Source organism: Eurosta solidaginis, chromosome 3 (assembly GCF_040869045.1).
Source record: "Eurosta solidaginis isolate ZX-2024a chromosome 3, ASM4086904v1, whole genome shotgun sequence".
In the NCBI taxonomy this organism is placed as follows: Eukaryota; Metazoa; Arthropoda; class Insecta; order Diptera; family Tephritidae; genus Eurosta; species Eurosta solidaginis.
Window position 1 is genome coordinate 42938838 of NC_090321.1, and position 23288 is coordinate 42962125.

The 23288-nt window shown below is 38.0% G+C and overlaps 2 protein-coding genes and 1 long non-coding RNA gene across 6 annotated transcripts; 1 reads left to right on the forward strand and 2 right to left on the reverse strand.

The window, feature by feature from the left end:
- Nucleotides 1-79: 79 nt before the first annotated feature.
- Nucleotides 80-1559, reverse strand: Polr2K (DNA-directed RNA polymerases I, II, and III subunit Rpb12). The gene is made up of 3 exons (XM_067777451.1): nucleotides 1376-1559; nucleotides 323-415; nucleotides 80-255 (listed from the first exon to the last, which is right to left on the reverse strand). Exons 1-3 carry the CDS (start codon nucleotides 1434-1436, stop codon nucleotides 233-235), a joined length of 177 nt encoding a protein of 58 aa, XP_067633552.1. The 5' UTR covers nucleotides 1437-1559; the 3' UTR covers nucleotides 80-232.
- A 4899-nt stretch (nucleotides 1560-6458) lies between these two features.
- Nucleotides 6459-15537, reverse strand: LOC137243623 (uncharacterized). 3 transcript variants are annotated; one of them, XR_010950570.1, is made up of 10 exons: nucleotides 14584-15537; nucleotides 14045-14522; nucleotides 13754-13980; nucleotides 13482-13693; nucleotides 13090-13406; nucleotides 12749-13036; nucleotides 12511-12689; nucleotides 12318-12455; nucleotides 8126-8510; nucleotides 6459-8066 (listed from the first exon to the last, which is right to left on the reverse strand). It is a non-coding gene; the product is annotated as an uncharacterized lncRNA (long non-coding RNA). The 3 variants fall into 3 exon arrangements; XR_010950569.1 differs by having other exon boundaries at nucleotides 8133-8510; nucleotides 13464-13693; XR_010950568.1 differs by having other exon boundaries at nucleotides 13464-13693.
- A 333-nt stretch (nucleotides 15538-15870) lies between these two features.
- Nucleotides 15871-18092, forward strand: LOC137246344 (U6 small nuclear RNA (adenine-(43)-N(6))-methyltransferase). Of its 2 annotated transcripts, XM_067777453.1 has the most exons (5): nucleotides 15875-15899; nucleotides 16261-16471; nucleotides 16530-16749; nucleotides 17287-17695; nucleotides 17787-18092. In XM_067777453.1, the coding sequence occupies exons 2-5, from the start codon at nucleotides 16367-16369 to the stop codon at nucleotides 17968-17970; spliced, it is 918 nt and encodes a 305-aa protein (XP_067633554.1). In that variant the 5' UTR covers nucleotides 15875-15899; nucleotides 16261-16366; the 3' UTR covers nucleotides 17971-18092. The 2 variants fall into 2 exon arrangements, with proteins under 2 accessions (XP_067633553.1, XP_067633554.1); XM_067777452.1 differs by having other exon boundaries at nucleotides 15871-15899; nucleotides 17287-18092.
- The last annotated feature ends 5196 nt before the right edge of the window (nucleotides 18093-23288 follow it).

The window sequence follows — 23288 nt, forward strand, 5'->3', positions numbered from 1 at the left end:
GCTACCAACTTGTAGATTGATACACAACTTTATTCAAGGTTCTACCGTTAACGGTAAATGCGCTAAGTGGGTTAATCGGTTTTTCGAGTTTTGAACATCGATAAATTGCCTTTATTATGGAAACAAAATACTCATTATTCTTGATTATTAAAATATATTTATGTATATGCTGGGAATAAACTTAAAATTCTGATGTCACAAAATACATTTCGAACGTCTGGATAATGGAATATTAGCGGGCATCGAACACAACCACTGAAAAGGCAAAATAAAAGGAAAAATTACATCATACTAAAGTGTGAAGGTAACACAATTTACTTACATCGCTTTGTACGCTTCTTGTACATGATACGGTAACCACATTCACGGCAACGTATGGGATCACGTGGACGCATTTCGTTTTCATGATGGCACTCTACAGAAATTACAATATATAGGTATGATTTAGGAAAGAGCACCTTGAAAATGTGCAAGTATATCTTAAGGTTAACAGGTTGAAGTTATTAGGATTTCGGATTGCATACTAGTTATTATATACACCAATACTATACCAGTTGACATACTAGTTAGTATATATAGCATAGAGATAGCAATACTACTCATACATACGCCCACTTGCAAACTGGCAAGTAATTTTTTAACGTAGTTACGTTTAAAAAATTTGTCAAAAATGTATGAGTTTAACCCCGCAAGCCAGGTCAAATCTGAGTTAAAAGGATAATTTGCCATATACAAGTGTGCCTTAATTGCTCAATGGGCGCCTAACCGTTTTTAACGATTATGGCCGTCTAACAAGGCGCGCCAGTCACTTTTTCGCTGGGTTAACTGGAGACAATTGGTTACACCAAGGGAATTTAAAACACTATCCCCCTGGTCCCTCCAGCGGAGTGGGCCTGCTGTGTGCATCTCTTCGATAGGAGGGTTCCGATTGAAATATTTTCTTGCGCGGAACATCTTTCATTCACATTACATGGCCTAGCCAGCATAGCCGCTGCGTAATTCCCTAGACTATGTTGATGTCGGCGTAAAGCTCGTACAGTTCATCATTAAATCGCCAAATGCAACGAACGCTGTTAGAAACATTTTACAGATGCTAACCACTTCGTGAAGAGCCCGTGGTAAGACTCGATACCGAGGGAAGTCAATATACGTCGTTCGCATATCTTCCAATATTTTTAGACGCATATCACCAGTCGAACGCTGTTTTAGACTTTTACCGAATGCTCAAAAGACAGAATATGTTAAAATAAGCCCTTTAATTTTTTACAACCCTTTAAATTAAAGGGTACCTTCATTTTTCCAATATCAACATGTCAGCGAATGTTATGGTGGTAAAGGTTTGTTTTAGATCTTATGGATTCATATGTTTGCTTACCCCCACAGATGTATGTCATGGCTGTTTTTAAAACAGTGTCCTTAGTGCTGGTTTCCGACATGACTTTTTTGTTTTTAGTCTAGATGAACCCTTTAAATATCTGTAAAATAATCAGTAATTCAAAGCAAACGCGTGATTAGAAAGGAAAATCTTGTGAAAGAAGTCGTTGTGAATGACATTCATTCACAATGAAAGAAGTTTTGACAGCTGCTTTTGTTTTGACATCAAAGCTTTGTTCTATTTGTCATTGATGGAATGGCGCTGCCAGATCATAGAGTAATCTTATTCTATGCTTGTCTTCTTTCAGTGAGTTTTACAGCTCCGGCTCACGCTCAATTCTCACGGGAATGCTCTGGATCATTGACAGACTTGAGAAGCAGAGGTCGTGAAATTTTCGCACACGTGAAATGTGATAGGCAGATGTCGCCGCTGTTTTTCATTTAACCCATACGGCGAAAGGCTAAGCAGCGACATATTTTTGAAAAAGTAGGTATATTAAAGGCCGCGTTGCCAACCTAAAAAGAATTAATTAACAAATTATCTGGCTCACAAATTGAACCAGACTTATATCTGGATTTATCTGGCTCAAATCGTTGATGTTGCATTTACATGCAAAATTTTTTTTTAATTATTTATCTGGCTCAGGATTTGGCCACCGGATGATAGCTGCTATGTCCACACAATAGCCATCCTTCTTATTTCATTTTTCAATTGCTGGACCATGCTCACAAACTCCCAGTTTTAGTTTGGCTCGAAACAAACGTAAACCCACCCATTCCGTATAAGGTCTGAACGCAACTGCGAACAAAGCGGTAATTGTGTAGTTTAGGGCCCCCCCCCCCCCCCCCCCCCGAAAATAGGGCCTTTTTTGAGTGAGGTATCAAAAGATGCGTATTCACGTCTAGATCAAGAATCCGAAAGCGGAAGTTAACTTTTTTTTACCCGCTTAAAAGTTATGCGCGAAAAACTGGTTCGCCTTGTACACATTGTTCCCGCACATTTACAATCATTGGTAATAGTGCATTTTACGGTACCCTCGAAATTTGAGCCAAAATTTTCGAATGAGGTATCAAAAGACGCGTATTCACATCTAGATCAAGAATCCGAAAGCGGAAGTTAACTTTTTTTACCCGAACACCTTTCTGCGTTGGCGGCCTTCAGCCGTGCTTATAAAAAATAACCCTGGGCTACGCCATACCAAGTCCGGGGGTGGTATAATGATTGATGCACAATTTTTTTTGTGGGTACACCACAACAACAACCACATTAAAATCACCAACTTCAACTGCAAAAATATCTGCGGACAGAGATAAAATTTTTCTTTTCGGCCTTCGGATTATTGTTTTCGAGATTAATACGCGTCTTTTGATACCTTACTCGAAAATCTTGGCCCAACTTTAGGGTGGGTACCGTAAACTGCACTACTACCCAATCTTTTAAGCGCACAAATCACATCCTGTTTTGTTTTTCGATAGATTAATATAATTTGATATTCACGAATTAGTGAAAAAAAATTGTCTAATTTCTCTAATTAATATGCAATTAGGTAATAAAAATACAGAAAATACACTCTAATCACTTGATTCCCCTACAAGAAACGCTGCTAGTTTTACTAATACACTCACACTTGTAATTGACAATGCTGATCCTGCGATGACGTAAACATTGATACTCAAATTTATGTATGTTCCTTTGTTCGCTCTTTTGAGTGCGCCCCATACATTCCGACAGCTTTTGGTATTTTTTAATATTATTTTCAATTTTTTTTTTTCTTTTAGCATGGAGCTTTGAAATGCTCTCTTTTTCATTTTTTAAACTTATTTTTTATATGGTTTTCGTCGGTTGAAAATGGCGGAATTTAAAAAATAACCGCCACGGTTATACCACACACCCGGACTTGGCATGGCGTAAGCGCGGCCAAAGGCCGCCTATGCAGAAAGGTGTTCTATGCAGAATTACTGCGCATGGCGCAGTCGATGTTGGATCGGTTAAGGGTGTTCTACGCAGAATTACTGTGCATGTTTAGTTAAGCCCTTTTTGAAAAAAAATAAAATTAAAGTATTTTGTCAATAACACATTTTTTCGACTTATTATTCGATTTATGATAAGTTAGCAATCATTTTCCCATAAAAACAATTTTTTATTATAGAAATTTCTTCTAAATATAGATGTATTATATGTCAAACAAAACCTTCCCTGCAAAAATTGTTGGATTACGTGTTCCATTTTCTTCATGTTGGAGTACTCTAACAATACTCCTTTGCAATGCGTTTGCGGCCCACCATCAGCCGATTCTTGCTCGTTTTTTAACGACCGAGATCACGACACGATGACGATCGAACAAAGTTGCCAAAAGTAAAATATTGCATACAAATAACTGATAATAAAATTTTACTATGGCAACTCTGATAAAATGCAACCGCGCACTGGTTTTATGTATACATCCCTTTAAAAAACGCGAGTACTCTATAAATAATGTAAGGAATACTCCTTTGGGAGTATAGGACTGCTCCAAATCTAATCTGTATTCATACAAAAACTGTGCTCCAATTAACATTGCGATGTCCTAGGAGAGGAGTAGGTGATCTCACTCTCGCTTTGTTTGTGAGTATTCCATACAGTACATACGTGAGAGTACTTTCCAAAGTACTTTCACTGTAGTACTCCATGGAGCACCCACAGAGGATCATATGCCAAAGTACTAAAGAGGAATTGTGTCGGAAAGAATTATCGAAGTGAATTTAATTTAAAATGAAAGTAAATGAAGAGGAGCAATACAACTTTTATATTTTATACTACGAATATTCTTATGTTATTTAGCATTTGCGTGAATAAAGAAACTAATATTTCTCTATACATACTTTAGTATGTATACATAAAACCAGTGCTCTGTTGCATTTTATCAGAGTTGCCAAAGTAAAATTTTATTACTAGCTATTTGCATGCAATATTTTACTTTTGGCAACTCTGTTCGATCGTCATCGTGTCGTGATTACTGTCGTTAAAAAACGAGCAATGATCGGCTGATGGTGGTCCGCAAACGCATTGCAAAGGAGTATTGTTAGAGTACTCCAACATGAAGAAAATGGAACACGTAATCCAACAATTTTTGCAGGGAAGGTGAAAAAACACGGCAATATCGATCCCATTTCCCATACATGAGTGTAATAGAAACATGTGTGGTGTGGATTTTTTTGACAACGCAATGAGCAATTACAGAATTCGTATTCGTGGAAAAAAACGGTATTGGCCACTTATAACAAATGCACTAGACTCAGCCATGGTGAATGCCAGGAAAATACACTGTCTGTTGAATAAACTGGAAAACGCTCCTATTATGGGACAGCTAGAGTTTCGAGTTTTTGTTGCCGGAACTTTGTTTGAAGCTTCTCTAAGGAAGCTTAAACGCAAACAAGCTGACAGCACTGCTCCAAAAAAACCTCGCTTGGTTCACCTACCTGTTTTTACAGAAAAGCGTTTACGCTGTCGATCTTGCGCAAATCAAACCAAATATGTATGCAATATATGTGAAATCGGGCTACATCAAAATTATTTTGAGAAATATCATAATTAAAACATATTTTTATGAATTAAGCGGGACTGACCTCATTGCTTTTAAATGTATGAAAACATTTATTTGAAGCAATTTTTACTTTATAATTTTTATATAATAATTTGGGAAAAATTTAAACAACGGTACATCAGGACGGACAAGGTGACAGCTGTTTCGATTATACCTTGTAAATCTCTTCAAAGCTTTTTCTCCCGAGTTGAAGTGTTACAAACGCATTCAGGCACGTCATACTTTAGTTGTTGTAAACTTTATCCCAAGCCGTAGCTGAATGCGTTTGTAACAATTCAACCATCGTAGGAGTGCGGATTCAAATCCCACTCCCGGGAGAAAAGGCTGTGAAGATATTTACAAGGTTTAATCGAAACAGCTGTCGTGTTGTCACGTTGTTTAAATTTTTCCCAAATTATTATAACATATTTTATTTACTTTCAACATAATTTTATTTACTGCTTTTGAATTTTCACACATACGAAATAAATTTATTTTAAATAAAATGAACTTAAAATTAAAAATTTGTATATCATTAAGGCCTAACGTTGCGTGTACGCAACGTGCTCCACCACTCCAATGGGTTAGGACCGCAATTTTTTTTTGCTTTTTTATTCTTAATTGGACCAATTTATATGGCCACTGAAAATTTCATTGAAATCGCTCTAGCCCTTGTATGCTCAGGACTTGATGGTTTAAGGCGGATTTACACAGACGCTTTGGTTGTGTTGCATTCATTAATTCATCGAAAAATTTACATAAATGCTTTGGTTGCGTGCCTACGCTTTGACAACGCCAAACGAAAAACAATGAAACGCCGTACGTTATCTTTGCTTTGAAGCGACCAAAGCGTTTATATAATTTTGCCTTTATGCATTTGTGTAAACAGCCTTAGAAGTGGAATTTTTCCATGTTATACGTGTGGCGCTTTATATTTTGACTCTAATTTAATTTATATATTATAAATTTTGCTTTCCGTATGTTTCCGCATTGTTGCAGGCTACAAATCTTCCAGTATTCTTATTTCCGCGGAAATATATGCAACTATTACATCTGTAAATAGTACAAAGTTTTATTAAACTATCAAATGCAACTTAGCATGAAGTACTCTTACCCTGCAAAAACGCTCCACGTCATTTTACTAGTCATTTTACGGTCATTGTGACTTTCTGCAGCGGTTATATTCATAGTCACGTTTGCATGGGCGTGATTAACTTTTGTGACCAAATTTTCCGTTTCGTTCCTATTAATGTGATCGTGCATTCCGCTCCCACTTATAGGATGTGGGCATAACACTGTGCTACTCACACACGTCACAATGCTCGTCAAATGGCGGTCATTTTTCCGTCATTTCACTCTACATTTTTGAGCCATTTGACAATCAATTTTACTGCGGTTTTACCATTTATATAACCGCCATATAACGTGAATTTTACCTGCAGATTTACTTTACCTGGAGCAGCCATATGAATAAAATATGAACCAAAAAAATTGAATTTTCAATATTTATTATTTTCAATATTATTATATATGTACATGAAATTGGAACTTATATTAATCCAGTTCATATAAAACAGAAGAACTTTAATAATAAATAAACTCGTTTAATTGGTTTTTGTTTTCCAATCTCTTCTAAGCGAGCAAAAAAATAATATTAAGCTTTAGAAAAAACTCCAATTATTTGAATAATCTACAACTTAAAGCTTTGTAGAAATTCAGATTAGGTTTACTCTTTTTTCAGATCATGAATATTCAAAGGTGTCGTAGAATCCGATTGCTGTCGTAATTGATGAATTTAAAAATGTACGACTAGTAATTGAGTCAGACTTATTATTGTTCTATCTAATCATTCAAGCAATAATTCTGCAACCCATAGCAGGAGTATTGATTGGTTTCAAATCTAATTCCGACAGCAATCGTATTACGACATCCCTTATTATATATGCACATGAAATTGCAACTTAAATTAATACAGTTGATATAAAGAAAAGTAATTATTTTAATAGTAAACAAACTCGCCTTATTGGTTTTTGTTTTCCAATTGAAATCTTTTCCAAGCGAACAGAAAATAATTTTGAGCTTTAGAAAAAACTCCAATTATTTGAATCAATTTAAATCTACAACTAAAAGCTAATTAGAAATTCAGATTAGATTTACTCTTTTTTTTGAGATCAAGAATATTCAAAGGTGTCGTGGACGCCGATTGCTGTCGTAATTGATGAACTTAAAAATGTACGACTAGTAATTGAGTCAGACTTATTATTGTTCTAAATCTAATCATTCAAGCAATAATTCTGCAACCCATAGCAGGAGTATTGATTGGTTTCAAATCTAGTTCCGTCAGCAATCGTATCACATCCCTTATTTTATATGTACGTGATATTGCAACTTAAATTAATACAATTGATTTAAAGAAAAGTAAGTATTTTAATAATAACATAAACTCTCTTAATTGGTTTTTGCTTTCCAATTGAAATCTTTTCTAAGCGAGCAGAAAATAATTTTAAGCTTTAGAAAAAACTCCAATTATTTGAATAATCTACAACTTAAAGCTTAGTAGAAATTCAGATTAGGTTTACTCTTTTTTCAGATCAATAATATTCAAAGGTGTCGTGGAATCCGATTGCTGTCATAATTGATGAACTTAAAAATGTACGACTTGTAATTAAGTCAGACTTATTATTGTTGTAAATCTAATTATTCAAACAATAATTCTACAACCCATAGAAGGAGTATTGATTGGTTTCAAATCTAATTCCGACAGCAATCGTATCACATCCCTTATTATATATGTACGTGATATTGCAACTTAAATTAATACTGTTGATATAAAGAAAAGTAAATACTTTAATAATAAATCAACTCTCTTAATTGATTTTTGTTTTCCAATTGAAATCATTTCCTGTGCATGCACATCGCTAACCTGTGTTGGCAAAAGATATGATTATACTGTCTTCGATAGATAGTCGGACGAGCCGCTACTCGGCGAAGTAGAGATGACCGTTGTGTCGGTGGCAGCTGTTACAACAGCAGTTTCTAACTTTACACCATCCGTACGGTGTGATAAAAGCTTCACTGCCTTTTCCAATTGCTTGGCGCCAGCAATTTTTGCTGTTTGTAACGCTTTAGCTGTAATGCAAATATATAGATGGGTTAAAGTGGTTTTCGTATGTTATTCAACAACTCACCCTATACCATCATCACAGCCTCCTCATCGATTTTGAATATGTGTACTGTTTCAGTATTCAGTCCCAGTTCGTTTGGTGCAATATTTTCGATTTGATGAATATGTATACTATCCGTTAGGCAGACAATTAGGTGCAATCGATTCATTCATATACTGTGGGTATTTGAGCCGTAGACGCAATGGCAGATATTTTGATTCTTTTTGAAGTGTAACATTTGTAAACAGTTGGGTTTCTCTGCTGTCACCATCACCACTAGAGAGCTATTGAAGAAACGCTCGACCAAGATAATATGTGAGATTTACATGCATAGATTTCTTCCACCTTTTCACAGTTATTGATGGAGAAAATGCGAAAGCCATATTTACCATCCCATACCGAAATAGAACTGTAGAGGAAGAAACATTTTATAAAATTTAATAAAATCAAAAAATGATAGTTGTGCTAAAATGGGGTAACGTATTGTATGTTAAAGTATAGCGAAGTCTCAGCGGCTTTGTCCTGGTGAAAATTGTGGGAATGAAAACGGCGACCTTGTAACTGATGTCCAGAGAGTGCTTAGATTATGGAGGGAACACTTCTCTGCTCTCCTAAATGGAGGCAGCAATTCACCGCGCAGAGATGAAGAACCCGATCCCGCAATCGATGATGATGGAATATATGTCCCCCCGCCCGATTATGACGAAGTTAGAATAGCAATAACCAGATTGAAAAACAACAAGGCCGTGGGCGCTGATGGATTGCCTGCGGAGCTATTCAAGTTCGGCGGCGAGGAGTTGGTAAGGCGCATGCAGCAGCTTCTTAGCAAAATATGGGCGGACGAAAGCATGCCCGACGGTTGGAATCTAAGTGTTCTTTGCCCAGTCCACAAGAAGGGGGATACTGCAAAATGCACCAACTATCGTGGAATCAGCCTTCTTAATATCGCATATAAGGTCCTTTCAAGTGTATTGTGCGAAAGATTGAAGCCCACCGTAAACCGGCTGATTGGACCTTATCAGTGCGGCTTCAGACCTGGTAAATCTACCATCGACCAGATTTTCACATTGCGCCAAATCTTGGAAAAGCCCCGTGAAAAGAGAATCGACACACATCACCTCTTCGTCGACTTTAAAGCCGCCTTCGACGGCACGAAAAGGAGCTGCCTATATGCCGCTATGTCTGAATTTGGTTTCCCCGCAAAACTTATACGGCTATGCAAAATGACGTTGAGCAACACCATCAGCTCAGTCAGAATTGGGAAGGACCTCTCCGAGCCGTTCGAAACTAAACGAGGTTTCAGACAGGGTGACCCCCTATCGTGCGATTTCTTTAATTTGATGCTGGAGAAAATTATATTAGCTGCAGAACTTAACTGCACTGGAACAATATACTATAAAAGCGTGCAATTACTGGCATATGCTGATGACATTGATATCATCGGCCTAAACACCCGCGCTGTTAGTTCTGCTTACTCCAAGCTGGAAAAAGAAGCGGTAAAGATGGGTTTGATGGTGAATGAGGACAAAACGAAGTACCTGCTGTCATCGAGCAAAGAGTCAGCGCATATGCGCCTTGGCAACCACGCTACTGTTGGCAGCCATAATTTCGAAATAGTAAAAGACTGCGTTTATTTGGGAACCAGCATCAACACTAGCAACAACATCAGCACTGAAATCCAGCGAAGAATAAATCTTGCCAATAAATGCTACTTTGGACTAGGTAGGCAATTGAAAAGTAAAGTCCTCTCTCGGCGAACGAAAATCATACTCTACAAGTCACTTATCGTACCCGTCCTGCTATATGGGGCAGAAGCATGGACCATGACAACAGCAGATGAAGCGGCTTTGGGAGTGTTCGAGAGAAAAGTTCTTCGAAAGATTTATGGACCTCTACGCATTGGCGATGGCGAGTACCGAAGAAAATTTAATGATGAGCTGTACGAGCTATACGCAGACATCAACATAGTCCAGCGAATTAAAACGCAGCGGCTGCGCTGGCTAGGCCATGTTATGCGAATAAAAGATGATGCTCCGGCCAAGAAAGTGTTTCTATCGGAACCCGCCTATGGAAGCAGAGGTAGAGGGCGGCCCCCACTCCGTTGGAAGGACCAGGTGGAAAACGATTTAAACTCCCTTGGTGTGACCAATTGGCGCCGGTTGGCGGAGCGAAGGGCGACTGGCGCGCCTTGTTGGACGGCCATAGCCGTTTAGACGGTTAAGCGCCAATTAAGTAAGTAAGTTAAGATGATGCGGGAATAACCAAGTAAGCTCCTTCCAACCTTTGATTCGGGGGATGGTATAATGGTATGAAGATGATAGCGTGCGACAACATCGCGAGCTTGCGATGGCTGGAGGAAGTGGTTACAAACCTCCAAAGGCAGGGCACGAACGCTCGTTTTGAGATGGTGGATAAAGCGCAAATCCCCAAGGTAATAAAAGTTAAGGTATGGATACCATGCGTGATGAAGTCGGAGGATACACTGCGACTTTTGCAAAATCAGAATCCGAACATACCGACACAGGATTCGAAGGTCCTTACTGTATCTCGGCCTACGGACGAAGGTTAGTTATACATCTTCCAAATAAACAAGCAGGCGGAGGATATATTGTACGCGCAGCTTGGAAAAATGTCCTTAGGTACAGGCAAAATGTATATGCGACTCAGGAAAAGAAGTCGCGGGTATTAAAGTCCTAACACGGTGGACGTCGAAAAGGACCTCAAAAGCCTAAGGGAAACAAGACAGGTGGAGGTAGCCCACGTCACCCCGAATGTGTTAGAAGGGGACCAACAGCCAGATGGTGCTGTGAGTCGCATAGAGGAACACCCGGCACAACAGGTACAAGAGGCTGAAGGGGGCTTCGAACACTCTAAGCCAAAAGGGCTAGAGGAGGACGACGACGTCACGATGAAGGTGCTGGAGGGGGACAAGCAGCCCATTGGTACTGCGAGTCATACAGATAAACCTCCAACATAGTAAAGTGGCGTCGAGCGAACCCCTCCTCCTAACGCGCTGATCCAGGAGCCGTGGCTTCCATCGGGAGGAAAGGGTCCTGGACTTAGCGCGCGCGGATTTGGCGTTTACTATGCGCAAACGGAAGGACGGGTGCGAGCTGTAGTAATGGTAAGGAAACAGCTGCATTCATATATGCTGCCTAATTACACTACTGAGGACCTCGTAGTGGTGGTGAAATCGCCGGGCTCAGATGGTACATGTCCGGCCATGCTACAAGTTTCAAGTAGGGCGGTCGTGGGATGGCTTAAAATAATATTCGATGGGTGCATAAACTGAATCATGTACCGCACTCTTGGAGAACTGCTCGTGTAGCTTTCCTACCAAAGGCGGGGAAGATCGGTCACGTGTATCCCAAATATTATAGACCCATAATTTCTGCTCAAAACCTTTGAGAGGCTGATAGATGTGTACATAAAGTCCAACGTGGATGAAAAGCTGCTCTCCACAACACAACAGGCGTACACCAAAGGCAAGTCAGTAGACAGCGCATTGCATAGGGTGGTAACAAGCATAGAAAAAGCCCTGGAATATAAGGAATATGCTCTAGAAGTCTTCTTAAGCATTGCCGGGGCTTTCTAAATAGGCGATTATTGATGGTCTTAATTACGTTAAAGTACATCCAGCCTTACCCAGATGGATCGACTGCATGTTAAACTGCAGTAAGATTACATCGCAATGGGGATTGTACGCGGCCACGAAATTAGTGGACAGGGGCACTCCGGGTGCTATCACCTCTGCTGTGGACGCTGGTCATTAACCAACTGCTTAGGGAATTCTACGAGGGACCAGAAAAACTTACGGTTTACGCAGATGACGTTGCATATGGTCTTGTTTACAAAGAGGTACAAGGTCCCTAATTGGACCAGGCCTAAGTTAGGAGGGGCGACCCTACGGGGAAACCTTGCACAAAATATCTAGGAATGATCCTAAACAGTAAGCTGTCATGGAAGCTCAACGTGGAGGAGAGGGTAAAATAGGCTTAAACGGCACTTTATGCATGTAAAAGAATGCAAAAGAACCGGCATATACGATCAGAAGGAATTCGATGACGATGCCTCAAAATAACAACCAAAAGCAATAATTATCATTTCACTGACACAAATTTTATAGTTTTTTCTTCCGGAGTGGGACACAATCTTTTCATAATTTTACTTAACAATTTAAGATTAGAAATTTTTTTCAATTTGTATTTTGACTTACCAGCAACAACAGAATCATGTTTAATTGTACGCCGCACAATCATTATAGCATCATGTAACGAAGCTCCGTTTCTTTCAAAAATTGTTCGGCACCGCCACGTAAAATCAATGTACATATATGTTCTAGCATTAACGCAACCTTTAAATAATTATAAACTATAAAAATGAAGTTAATGTCAAACCCACTATCAAACCTTGGAAAATGTTGAAATGTTCACCACCAACTTGACGTTCTGCAAAGTAATCACATTGACCCAAAACACTTGAATTAATATCATTAGCTGTAGTCATAACAGCTCCACCACAAGCTTTCATTGTACGTTTCAAATCTTCTTCTGGTACACTAACAGAACATTTCACGATCTGCAAAATACTGTGTACCAACATCACCAATTGGTAGTTTAGAAAACACAACATTGGCGCCTTACTTACCTATTTTATTGTACAGGAGACGCCATTCAGCATTAACAATTTTCTGATACTCTTGGACATTGGAGGACATTGCTGTGGCAGAGCATTTTTCCAATAAAGCACTTTGTTGTTCCTTTGATTGGCGCTTCCACATGTACAGCCATGTCATATTTTGGTCATGCATAATTATAATGCTTTACGTATAGCTTTAATGATGATACGTGCATGCACGCCTTCCTCAACATATGGTTTAACTTGTTTTAAGATTTTACCTGCTTAAAGTACTACTGAAGTGGTGCCATCGTCGACCTGATAAGAGAAACATTTTTATTCTACACATTCTAATATAACAAAAAACTTACCTCAGCATTTTGAAATTTGGCGATGTCTACTAGAGTTTTACGGCTGGATTCACAATATCCAATAGTTTCATAATGGTTGCCCCATCATTTGAAATTGTGGCCTTACCACTGGAATCAACAATATGCTTGTCCATACTACGTGAACCCAATTGAATGCGAGGCATTGATGTGGATATGAGTTGAGGTTTACCATGAGAGCTATCGGTACCCAAGCATTTTTTACACAAATACTCATGTACCCAATACAAGTTCAGGACGTTCATATTTATCGACACGCTGTCCGGTATGGCCCAAATGTTGGAAATATGCAGTTGGCACTGTTGAGAAAAAATATGGTTCAATGAACACAAGTAAAAGTGAAAGATTTTTTTTACCATCTTTTGTTAATTTACACATTAGACATTGGAAACGACGACCAGCATCTACAAGTTGCTATTGAGCCTTGCAACGATTAGATCTAATTGCACCCAATTCACCAAAATTTACAATGGGTGGCTCATATTCACCCTCAACCGTTCGTGCCATTGGTGAGGCGGTATGTGTAATGGACAAAGCTGTTGTTTTTAATAAATCAGCTGTTGCATGTATGCAATACAAAGACGACCTGCAAAGAAGAAAGATCAATGTAATTGCCAAACAAAACATTAATTTCGATTATCGATACCTAACGTAACGTGGCGAGGAGTTACCCTGATCTTCTTCCACATATTTTGTGGTCACCAATGGTGGTAATAAACCCTGAGCATTAGTAATAAAAGCACCACCAGCGCTATTTTGATTTTCAATGATAACGCTTATCGGATTTGGCATCTGATCGGGATCTAAACGGCGTTGGGCTTGATCATACTGTTGCGGCTGTTGATATTTACCAGTAACAGGTGCAGGTGGTTGCTAAAGAAAATAACACAAAAATAATCATCAGCAAATTTGTAAATTATTGGTTGTATTAGCATACATTATAACCAGGACGTCCGGACGTGTCCGGGTATTGGGGGTTGACACGGCTTGGGTGGTTGACTGAGCATTGGCGTCTGTCCAGGTTGTGTTGGTGGCATCATAAAAGCCATCAATAACAAGTGCCAAGAATATATCCGCGGCATACCTGCCGACCAAAATGATTCAAGGGGTTGTGATTGCCAACCTCACCTACCCGTGGCGAATCCTGTACCTAACAATTTGGTGTGAACAATTGGAGCCAGTTAACCCTCTGAAATAATCGGCGCAATTGTACGCCATTGTGTTGGCATTAATTAGGCAAAATGCAAACACTTTTCATCCTCCTCGCGTGACCATTCTGTCTTCTTTAAGTTAGGATCAAGCCATTCGTACCAGCGTGCCTTACATTGCTTGGCAGATTTGCGATGCAGCAGTGATACAATACGTGACCACTGGTTTTTGCCATATTTCATTACAGCTACTTTGAGGATTTCATCCTGAAAGTTATCAATTTAGTTAATAAACGGCCAAGAGTAACCAGTCGCGTCAAATGCTTACCTCAGTGTTTCTCCACACACCACCTTTTATCATTATTCGCGGCATGGTGCTATATAATTGTGAATTCTTTCGATGAGCACAAAAATCAAATCAAAAATTTTTGTCGAAATAAACAGCAAAAATCATTGCATATTAAAGACTTTGGGAAAATTTTATAATAGCACCCCCGAGTTCGGGGTAAAACTTGGTATCAAATGAAAGAGGGAGCTCCCGATCACAAATATATATATTATAAAGTGCGCAAACTTATAATTTAAAAGTTATTTGTTGTTAAAGTTTGAAAATTTAACAAATTTCTATAGAACTTTAAATTACAATTTACACATCTTTCAAAACCTTAATCCACTTACATATCTATATAAATTGGCAACGATAAACTTAAATTGCAGTTTAGTATATTTCACATTTCATTTTTGCATTGTTTTCACTTATTATAAATGTTTTTTATTAAATCAATCGCGCTTTTGTAGCAACATGCACATATATATATATATATACATATATTTTATTGGTGACATTACAAAGCTGTGCTGCCACATATATATACGTATACACATATAAAATTTGTATAGAAATTTGCAAACTTTACCACCAAATTACTTTTAAATTATAAGTTTGCGAGCTTTAAAATATATATATATGTGATCTGTAGAACTCCCTGTTAATTTTAAATATTTCCGGAGATATTCCATTTAAAACTCTCAAAATTGAAAAAATTTTCGACCAACAAATGTTTTGCTGTCTCTGCTGAATTAGAAATGGCGAATTTTTTTGCACGCAAAAATTACGTATTTTGCTATCCCTATAAAAATAATAGGTGCGAGAGAGCACGATACATTGTGGGAAAGCTAAATTTGTCAACATGCTATTTCATTTGAAGAATTTTTCATTCCAAATCGTCACCCCTGTCAAAAATTCGTGTGTTTGTGTGCGTTTTTGGTCACACGATTTTTGCAGGGTATATAGTTTGGCAGCTTAAATAGAGGTTATGTTGCGAATAGAGTGGAAGGCAGTCGAATGTCATATAATGAAGGAATGGTGTTCGGAGTTTTTTCAAGGTTAAAAAAAATATGATAAAAGCTTTAATATAAGTAAAACTATTGTTTTAATAACAACAAAAACGCCTTATATATTGTATATACATGATTATCTCCCTTTAAAATTTGAGTTAAATAATCTAAAGTTTTTTTTTGAAACTGAGTCGAGAACTGTGCGTGTGAATGTGCGAATTTTCACCGATCAGCTGTTAGTTGCGCTACTTGGTAAAATTTACAATGGTTTATCGCTTAGTGAACACACTTGTATAGGTACACTATGTCTAAAACATTGTAAATTTTACCAAGTAGCGCAACTAACAGCTGATCGGTGAAAATTCGCACATTCACACGCACAGTTCTCGACTCAATTTCAAAACAAAACTTTAGATTATTTAATTCAAATTTTAAAGTGAGATAATCCTTACAAATTTATGTTTACAGAATATATATGGCGTTTTTGTTGTTATTAAAACAATAGTTTTATTTATATTAAAGCCTTTATCATTTTTTTTTTTTAACTTTGAAAAATCTCCGAACACCATTCCTTCATTATATGACATTCGACTGCCTAGTCCACTGCCTTCCACTCTATTCGCAACATAACCTCTACTTAAGCTGCCAAACTATATAGTAAACAATGGTCTAAAATTTCAAATAAGCTGGCAGCTGCTCTCCATGAAAAAAAAAAAAACAATTTTGTGTAAACAAATTTCCCAGAAAAGTGGCTGCATGTTATAAACCAAACAATGAGGAACAAACGTCTTATGCATCCAAGGAATATTTTCCGGACACCGCCAGATTATACAGCGCTTGCGATTAAATACAAGGATTTCCGTAGAGTATGTAAATTGGTAAGATTTATGTCGAATAAACTTGAGTCTCTTCTACATACTTACCCGTTCACTACAGGAGCTCACTGGAAAGGTGCGCATCGACTATCGCAATGAAGCCACATTGCGTGCGCTCAATAAAATGCTATTAGAGGAATATTTCCAATTGCATGTAGATATTGCGCCCGGCAGCCTTGTGCCAACATTGCCGCTACGCTTAAATTATATTTTATGGCTAGAGGATTTGCTAGTACCACTAAAACTTGCAGCTACTGAGGAGGTTAATGGCATCGATATAGGTTGGCTATACAAATGCACATAATGGTAATTCTATACGACAGCATGACACTGCTAATACCCGTCCAAATATCGAGAGAGGTGTCAAAAGACGCCGAAACCGGAAAAGAAAAATTTTATCTCTGTCCGGAGATATTTGCAGTTGAATTTGGCGATTGTCATGTGGTTGTTGTAATGTTGAGGTACCCGAAAAAAATTGTGAACATAAGTGTTTTGCGCGGATATAGTTTTGGTCTCCAAACCGGTGTTGGACCCACGCAGGGTAATTCTTTATAAGCGCGGCGAAGGCCGCCAATGCAGAAAGTTGTTCTGCACAAAAATACTGCAGATCTCACCCCCGGTTTCGGAGGGACCCGTGGGCCACATTTCGGTTTTTCGTTAATATCTTTTGAACGACTTTCGGATTAATAATACTGATGTCAAGACGCGTCGTTTGACACCTCTCTCGATATTTTTGGACGCGTATTAGCAGTGTCATGCTGTCGGATAGAATTACCCACATAATTTGTAGTATTAATAATTAATAGGTAATTTTGTAGGTTGTGGCTCTTCCTGCATTTACTCCCTGTTAGCGTCGCGTAAAAATGCATGGCATATGCATGCACTTGAAACGAATGCCTCAAATCTGGAACATGCGCGAAATAATGTTAAGCTGAATAGTTTAGAGAATTTAGTAGAAATATTTAAACAGATTGATAAACAAGTAGTATTTAGCGACTTCTTTATTACAAAACCCGATGTTAAATTTCATTTTTGTCTCTGTAATCCACCGTTTTACGATTCTTCACTGCCTGATCCATTCCATGCTACCACAAGAAATGAAGAAAAACGTGCACCACCACACAATTGCCATACGGGTAATGAAGAGGAGTTGGCGTGTGAAGGTGGCGAGGTGCAGTTTGTGCAGCGTATAATTGAAGAAAGCGATTTACATAAGCAGCGCGTTTGGTATGCATGTATTATGTATAAACAGTTTCGAGCAATTTCCTTTCGCTTATGCATATTTGAAACTCTGCTAAAATGTTTCTTCCTCCTGCAGCATTTTCACATCTATGCTGGGCCACAAAAGCAGCGTTGGGCGAATTTTAGCAACATTAAATACGAAACAAATAACAAATTATACCACGACAGAATTTTGTCAAGGTAACACAACACGTTGGGGCATAGCTTGGAGTTTTGGCACTAGTTTTAGTTCGAATTCAGTAACAACAGTTAATGAGTAGTGACGAAAGAAGGTTCTTACACATTATTAAATATTCTATTAAACTTAATTAGTAATTATTTATCTATTAATTTAATTGGCGTTGTTTATGTTACAAAAATACACCACAAACTCTTACTATAATTGATGTCTTATTCATTTATATTTAAACTAGCAGACCCGTCAGACGTTGTTCTGCCCTAAATATGGTCTATCTGCATACATTTTAATAAGCTTTTTCCTTCTAACTCTACCCTCACCCCCTCTTCACTTTTGCGTAATCCTTTTATTCACTCCTGCCTCCGTCTCACTCTATCTCTTTCTCAGTTTTCTTCTCCTTCCTTTTTTATCTTCTCTCAAGTTATTCCCATTATTCTTCATCCCTTATTGCCAGTCCCAGAGGGTGGTATGTATTTTGTTCCAGTCCCATTCCGATTCCCAGTCCCACTCCGAGTCTCAGTCCCAGTCCTAGTCCTAATCTCATTCCCAGCCCGTCTGGTCTACTTCCCCGGAAAAATGATCGGATACATCGGTATAAATTACTCGCCACCGTGGTGTGATGGTAGCGTGCTCCGCCTACCACACCGGATGCCCTGGGTTCAAACCCCGGGCAAAGCAACATCAAAAATTTTAGAAATAAGGTTTTTCAATTAGAAGAAAATTTTTCTAAGCGGGGTCGCCCCTCGGTAGTGTTTGGCAAGCGCTCCGGGTGTATTTCTGCCATGAAAAGCTCTGAGTGAAAACTCATCTGCTTTGCAGATGCCGTTCGGAGTCGGCATAAAATCATGTAGGTTCCATCCGGCCAATTTGTAGGGAAAATCAAGAGTAGCACGACGCAAATTGAAAGAGAAGCTCAGCCTTAGATCTCTTCGGAGGTTATCGCGCCTTACATTTATTTTTTATTTATTATAAATTACTCTGTACTAAAGCACACATAAACAGCTTCAATTTGATACCCATGATGTAAAAACACATCCTAGTGTTACCCTGGTCCACGTTTTGGCCTATATCTCGAGACCCTAGTCACAAATAGATATGAAAATTACCCTGTACTAAAGCACTCATCAACAGCTTTCATTTGTTATCCTTGTTGTATAAACACTTTCTAGGGTTATCGGGGTCCAGGTTTTGGCCTCAATGTCGAGACCCTAGTCACCAATAGGTATGAATAGTACCCTGTACTAAGGCACTCGTTAACAGCTTTCATTTGTTATCCATATTCTATAAACACATTCTAGGGGTACCCGGGTCCACATTTTGGCCTATATCTCGAGACCCTAGTCACCAAGGGGTACGAAAAATACCCCGTATCAAAGTAATCATAAACAGCTTCAATTTGATACCCACATTGTACAAACATATCCCAGGATTACCCAGGTCCACGTTTTGATCTCAAGACCCTATCCAGAACGGGATAAAAAGTATCCTATGTCTGTCTCCTGGTTGTAAGCTACCCCTCCACCAATTTTCAGCCAAATCTGTTCATCGGTTCTTGAGTTATAAATAGTGTAACTAACGCCACTTTCTCTTAATATGTATATACATTGTTATGGAATCGCATTTACAGTGGAAGCAGTAAGGAAGGCGGTCGGCATGATGTGGTGGCGCACAGTGGCTAGTCATTGTCGGCTGGGGCGGGTCCTTGCCAACCTTACTGTTCCTGCGCCATAATCAGAAAAATGTTCCTATCATGCCTATTCAAGACTCAGCTGTCAAAAATAAAAAACCGACAGAAGCGCAGAGACGGACTCAAAACGCTTATAAATTCAAACTAAAACAACATCCGGCCGAACCGGATGTCACGGACAGACCGTTAACATTCAAAATTTAAAATCCATAAAGAAATAACCGCAAAAAAAATTTACCGAACTGGACATGGCCGGTTACTAACGCTGAAGTGAAAAAAAACGCTGAAAATTAAAATCAGAAAAACAAAAAGGGCCGAATATAACTTGGGGCGCCGCGGGTGTTGTTGCGACGCCCGAAGATGTGATTTTAATCGTTTAAATTCTGCTTTACGTGGAGTTGATTGGGATGCTATGCTTGGCGAAAGTGAAGTTGGAAAGTCTTTCAATGTATTTAAAAATGAAATTCATAAGATTTGCGAAAAAATCGTGCCGATATATAAAAATAAAATTTACAAATCTCCCTGGCACAATTGTGCGCTCAAACATCTAAAAAATTTGAGAAACAAGTTCTTTAAAAAATATAAGTTTACTAATCAGCGTCGATTTTATGATTTGTTTATTGTTTATAAGAAAAAATTTAACAATCTTAATAAGTCTTTATATGCTAAGTACGTCAGAAATTTTGAGGTAAACATCAAGAGCAATCCGAAGAACTTTTGGAATTACATTAACTCCATGAAGAGCGTATCTAGCATACCGAAATCAGTAAGCTACAATAATATTACTGCCAACTCTGTTAATGATGCTGCTAATCTCTTTGCTGACTTCTTCTCGGCGAATTTTATCACAGATAATGATTTAACTGTGGAAGATACAGATAACATACACAAGTTAATTAAGTCTCCCTCTGCTAATAATTTTGTGTCACTTACTCTCACTGAGGCAGACATAATTGAGGGGATTATAAAACTTAAAAATTCCTCCAGAACTGATGTTGATAATCTTTCAGTTATTCTATTGAAAAATTGTCCTCCTCTAGTACGACCCTTAATGATTATATTCAATAAATCATTGGAATCGGGTATTTTTATTGATGACTGGAAACAAGCATCCGTCACTCCCATTTTTAAGTCTGGCAACAAAAGTAACTGTTCTAATTACAGGCCTATTTCCAAATTGTCTACAACTTCGAAGCTATTTGAATGTGTTGTCAATGACAAGCTTTACTTTAGCATTAAACACCTGATTTGCGCCAATCAACATGGTTTTGTCCCAGCCAGATCCACATTAACGAACCTCGCTGTCTTTTCTGAGGATTGCTACGCGGCATTTAGGCGGGGTTTTCAGGTTGATACAATATACCTTGACTTCTCCAAAGCATTCGATAAAATTTCTCATAAAATTTTAATTGCGAAATTAGCTTGTTATGGGTTCCACTCTACGTTCCTACAGTGGATTAAATCTTACCTGCACAACAGAAGTAATGTTGTAAATATTGACGGTGTTTATTCGAAACCATTTTGGGCCACCTCTGGAGTGCCCCAGGGCAGTATTCTGGGCCCTTTACTATTTATCTTGTTCATTAATGACATTAGCTCTTGCTTCTCATCTACCAAATTTCTGCTTTATGCTGATGATCTCAAGATCTATTCTGAGATCAGTTGTTATAATGATGTCGTTGTTCTTCAATCTGAGATTAATAAGCTTTATATCTGGTGTGTTAAGAACCGTCTTTTCCTTAATATAAGTAAGTGCCACACGGTGACGTATGGTAAAATGCTGAGGCCACTTCATACCTCCTATCATATTGCAGAAACCTTTCTTCGAACGAATCTTGAAGTTAAAGACTTGGGGGTATACTTCGACTCAAAGTTTAATTTTAACACTCACGTCAGCTTCACAATTTCTAAGGCGCTTTCAATGCTTGCTTTTGTCAGACGCCATTCCGCAAACTTCTCTGACCCCTACACACTCAAAGTTTTATATACGTCCTTTGTGCGGTCCAAACTTGAGTATGCGGCTTTCATTTGGCGGCACTACCACACAGTTCACATCAACCGCCTGGAGCGGGTTCAAAAAATCTTTATGCGCTTCGCGCTTATTTCATTACGTTTCTCTGAACCGATCCCGTCTTATGAGTCTCGATGCCAACTAATATCCTTATTATCCCTTAACAATCGCAGAATTCTTTTGGCCTCGTTGTTCATTTTCGATCTTTTCACGGGCAAAATTGACTGCGCGCTGCTTCTTGAAAGACTATGCTTAAATACTCCCTGTAGAAACCTCCGCCACTTTGAAATCTTTTTCATAGGGCTGAGTAGAACTGTTTATAACTCAAAAGCGCCTATTAACAGAGCCCTATCAGAAATTAATTGCTTCTCTAGTGTTTTGGATATTGATTTCTCCGACTCAAAATACGCTTTTCAACTTAAACTAAAAAATTACTTAATCTGTAATAATATAAATTCTTCTTGTTAATGTTCTCCATTGCTTAATATAAGCTGGTCTCTGTAATTTAGTCATAAGTGTCTGTACTAAACATTTGTTACTAGACTAAATAAATAAATAAATAAATAAATAAATAAATATACCCACCCTCAAAAACCATGGCCACCGACGCACCTATATTTCGGTGGCCCCTTACCTGCTTTACCCTATGCCTTATAAATAAAGGGCGACGTCAGCATTCCCATTATAAATACAATTTTTATTCAATACTCATTATTAATGCCTTAAACCTTTTCTCTGAAAAATCATTGAATTATTAGCTAAATTCTAATATAAATTACACTCTCTAACAACAAGGTATTCAAATTAATTTGCTTATGTTTTGTTAGCAAAGAAAAGTATATATAAAGTTCTGTTTTCGTTATTATCATAAGGGGTTGCCCTTAAAGTACATTGTTACGATAATCACTTATTATCTGTTTTTTTTTCTTCTTTTTTTGCACTTACAAAATTATTATATTGTTGTAGTGGAACTTATTTTTGAGTGTAACAAAATATCAATTCGGTATAATTCGCATAGTATAATGATACTAATATCTAATATGTACTAAGAAAAATGTTAACAAAAGCAATAAAGATGAAATTGCGATAGCAATATGTATTACGTGCACGTAGATTACTTTCGTCTTGTTGTTCGAAAGATATTGCCCGCAATAGGGATTCATATGTATATGTGGCGTATCAGCCTACGTTTTAAATCATTTAATCCTGGTACGTAAGCATATCTGCAAAATTACGTTCTCCAACACACGTATAATAGCAACTTTCGTAATAGTTATTCAACACTGTAAATTTTAACATTTGTATTGTTTACATTCCACCGTATTTCGCAAGGACTAAACTAAATTATAAAATTGTAGTGAAGATGAATAAAGAAGTGAACTTAGAACAGTAAAGTCATGTTTTAACATAACCACAGTGGTGACCCCGAACGTTTTTAACACGCGGTTTTTTGTAGAAAAATTTTAAGAGAAATGCCTCTAAACGATAGCAGTACGATCACGGAGGGCCAAAATTTTAGTATTTTGGACAACCACAATGGTGCTCCTCGAATTCCGCTACCCGTGTTGAGTGAAGAAAACATCGAGGCATACTTCTACGCATTAGAATTTTGGTTTCAAGCCTCGCTCGTGCAGAGTGATCTACGAAAATTTCACATAGTACTTGCGAGCTTACCACCAAAAAAACTTCTGGAATTTAAGCC

What these genes read in the sequence shown, in the direction of transcription:
- LOC137246344 (XM_067777452.1), top strand. Translation starts at nt 16,367, where the DNA reads ATGAGGAACAAACGTCTTATGCATCCAAGGAATATTTTCCGGACACCG. An exon ending in TCCGTAGAGTATGTAAATTG is followed by an intron (nt 16,472 to 16,529) that starts GTAAGATTTATG and finishes CGTTCACTACAG; the next exon opens with GAGCTCACTGGAAAGGTGCG. An exon ending in GGTTAATGGCATCGATATAG is followed by an intron (nt 16,750 to 17,286) that starts GTTGGCTATACA and finishes GTAATTTTGTAG; the next exon opens with GTTGTGGCTCTTCCTGCATT.
- Polr2K (XM_067777451.1), bottom strand. Translation starts at nt 1,436, where the DNA reads ATGTCGGAAACCAGCACTAAGGACACTGTTTTAAAAACAGCCATGACA. An exon ending in CATGACATACATCTGTGGGG is followed by an intron (nt 416 to 1,375) that starts GTAAGCAAACAT and finishes TAATTTCTGTAG; the next exon opens with AGTGCCATCATGAAAACGAA. An exon ending in CAAGAAGCGTACAAAGCGAT is followed by an intron (nt 256 to 322) that starts GTAAGTAAATTG and finishes TTGCCTTTTCAG; the next exon opens with TGGTTGTGTTCGATGCCCGC.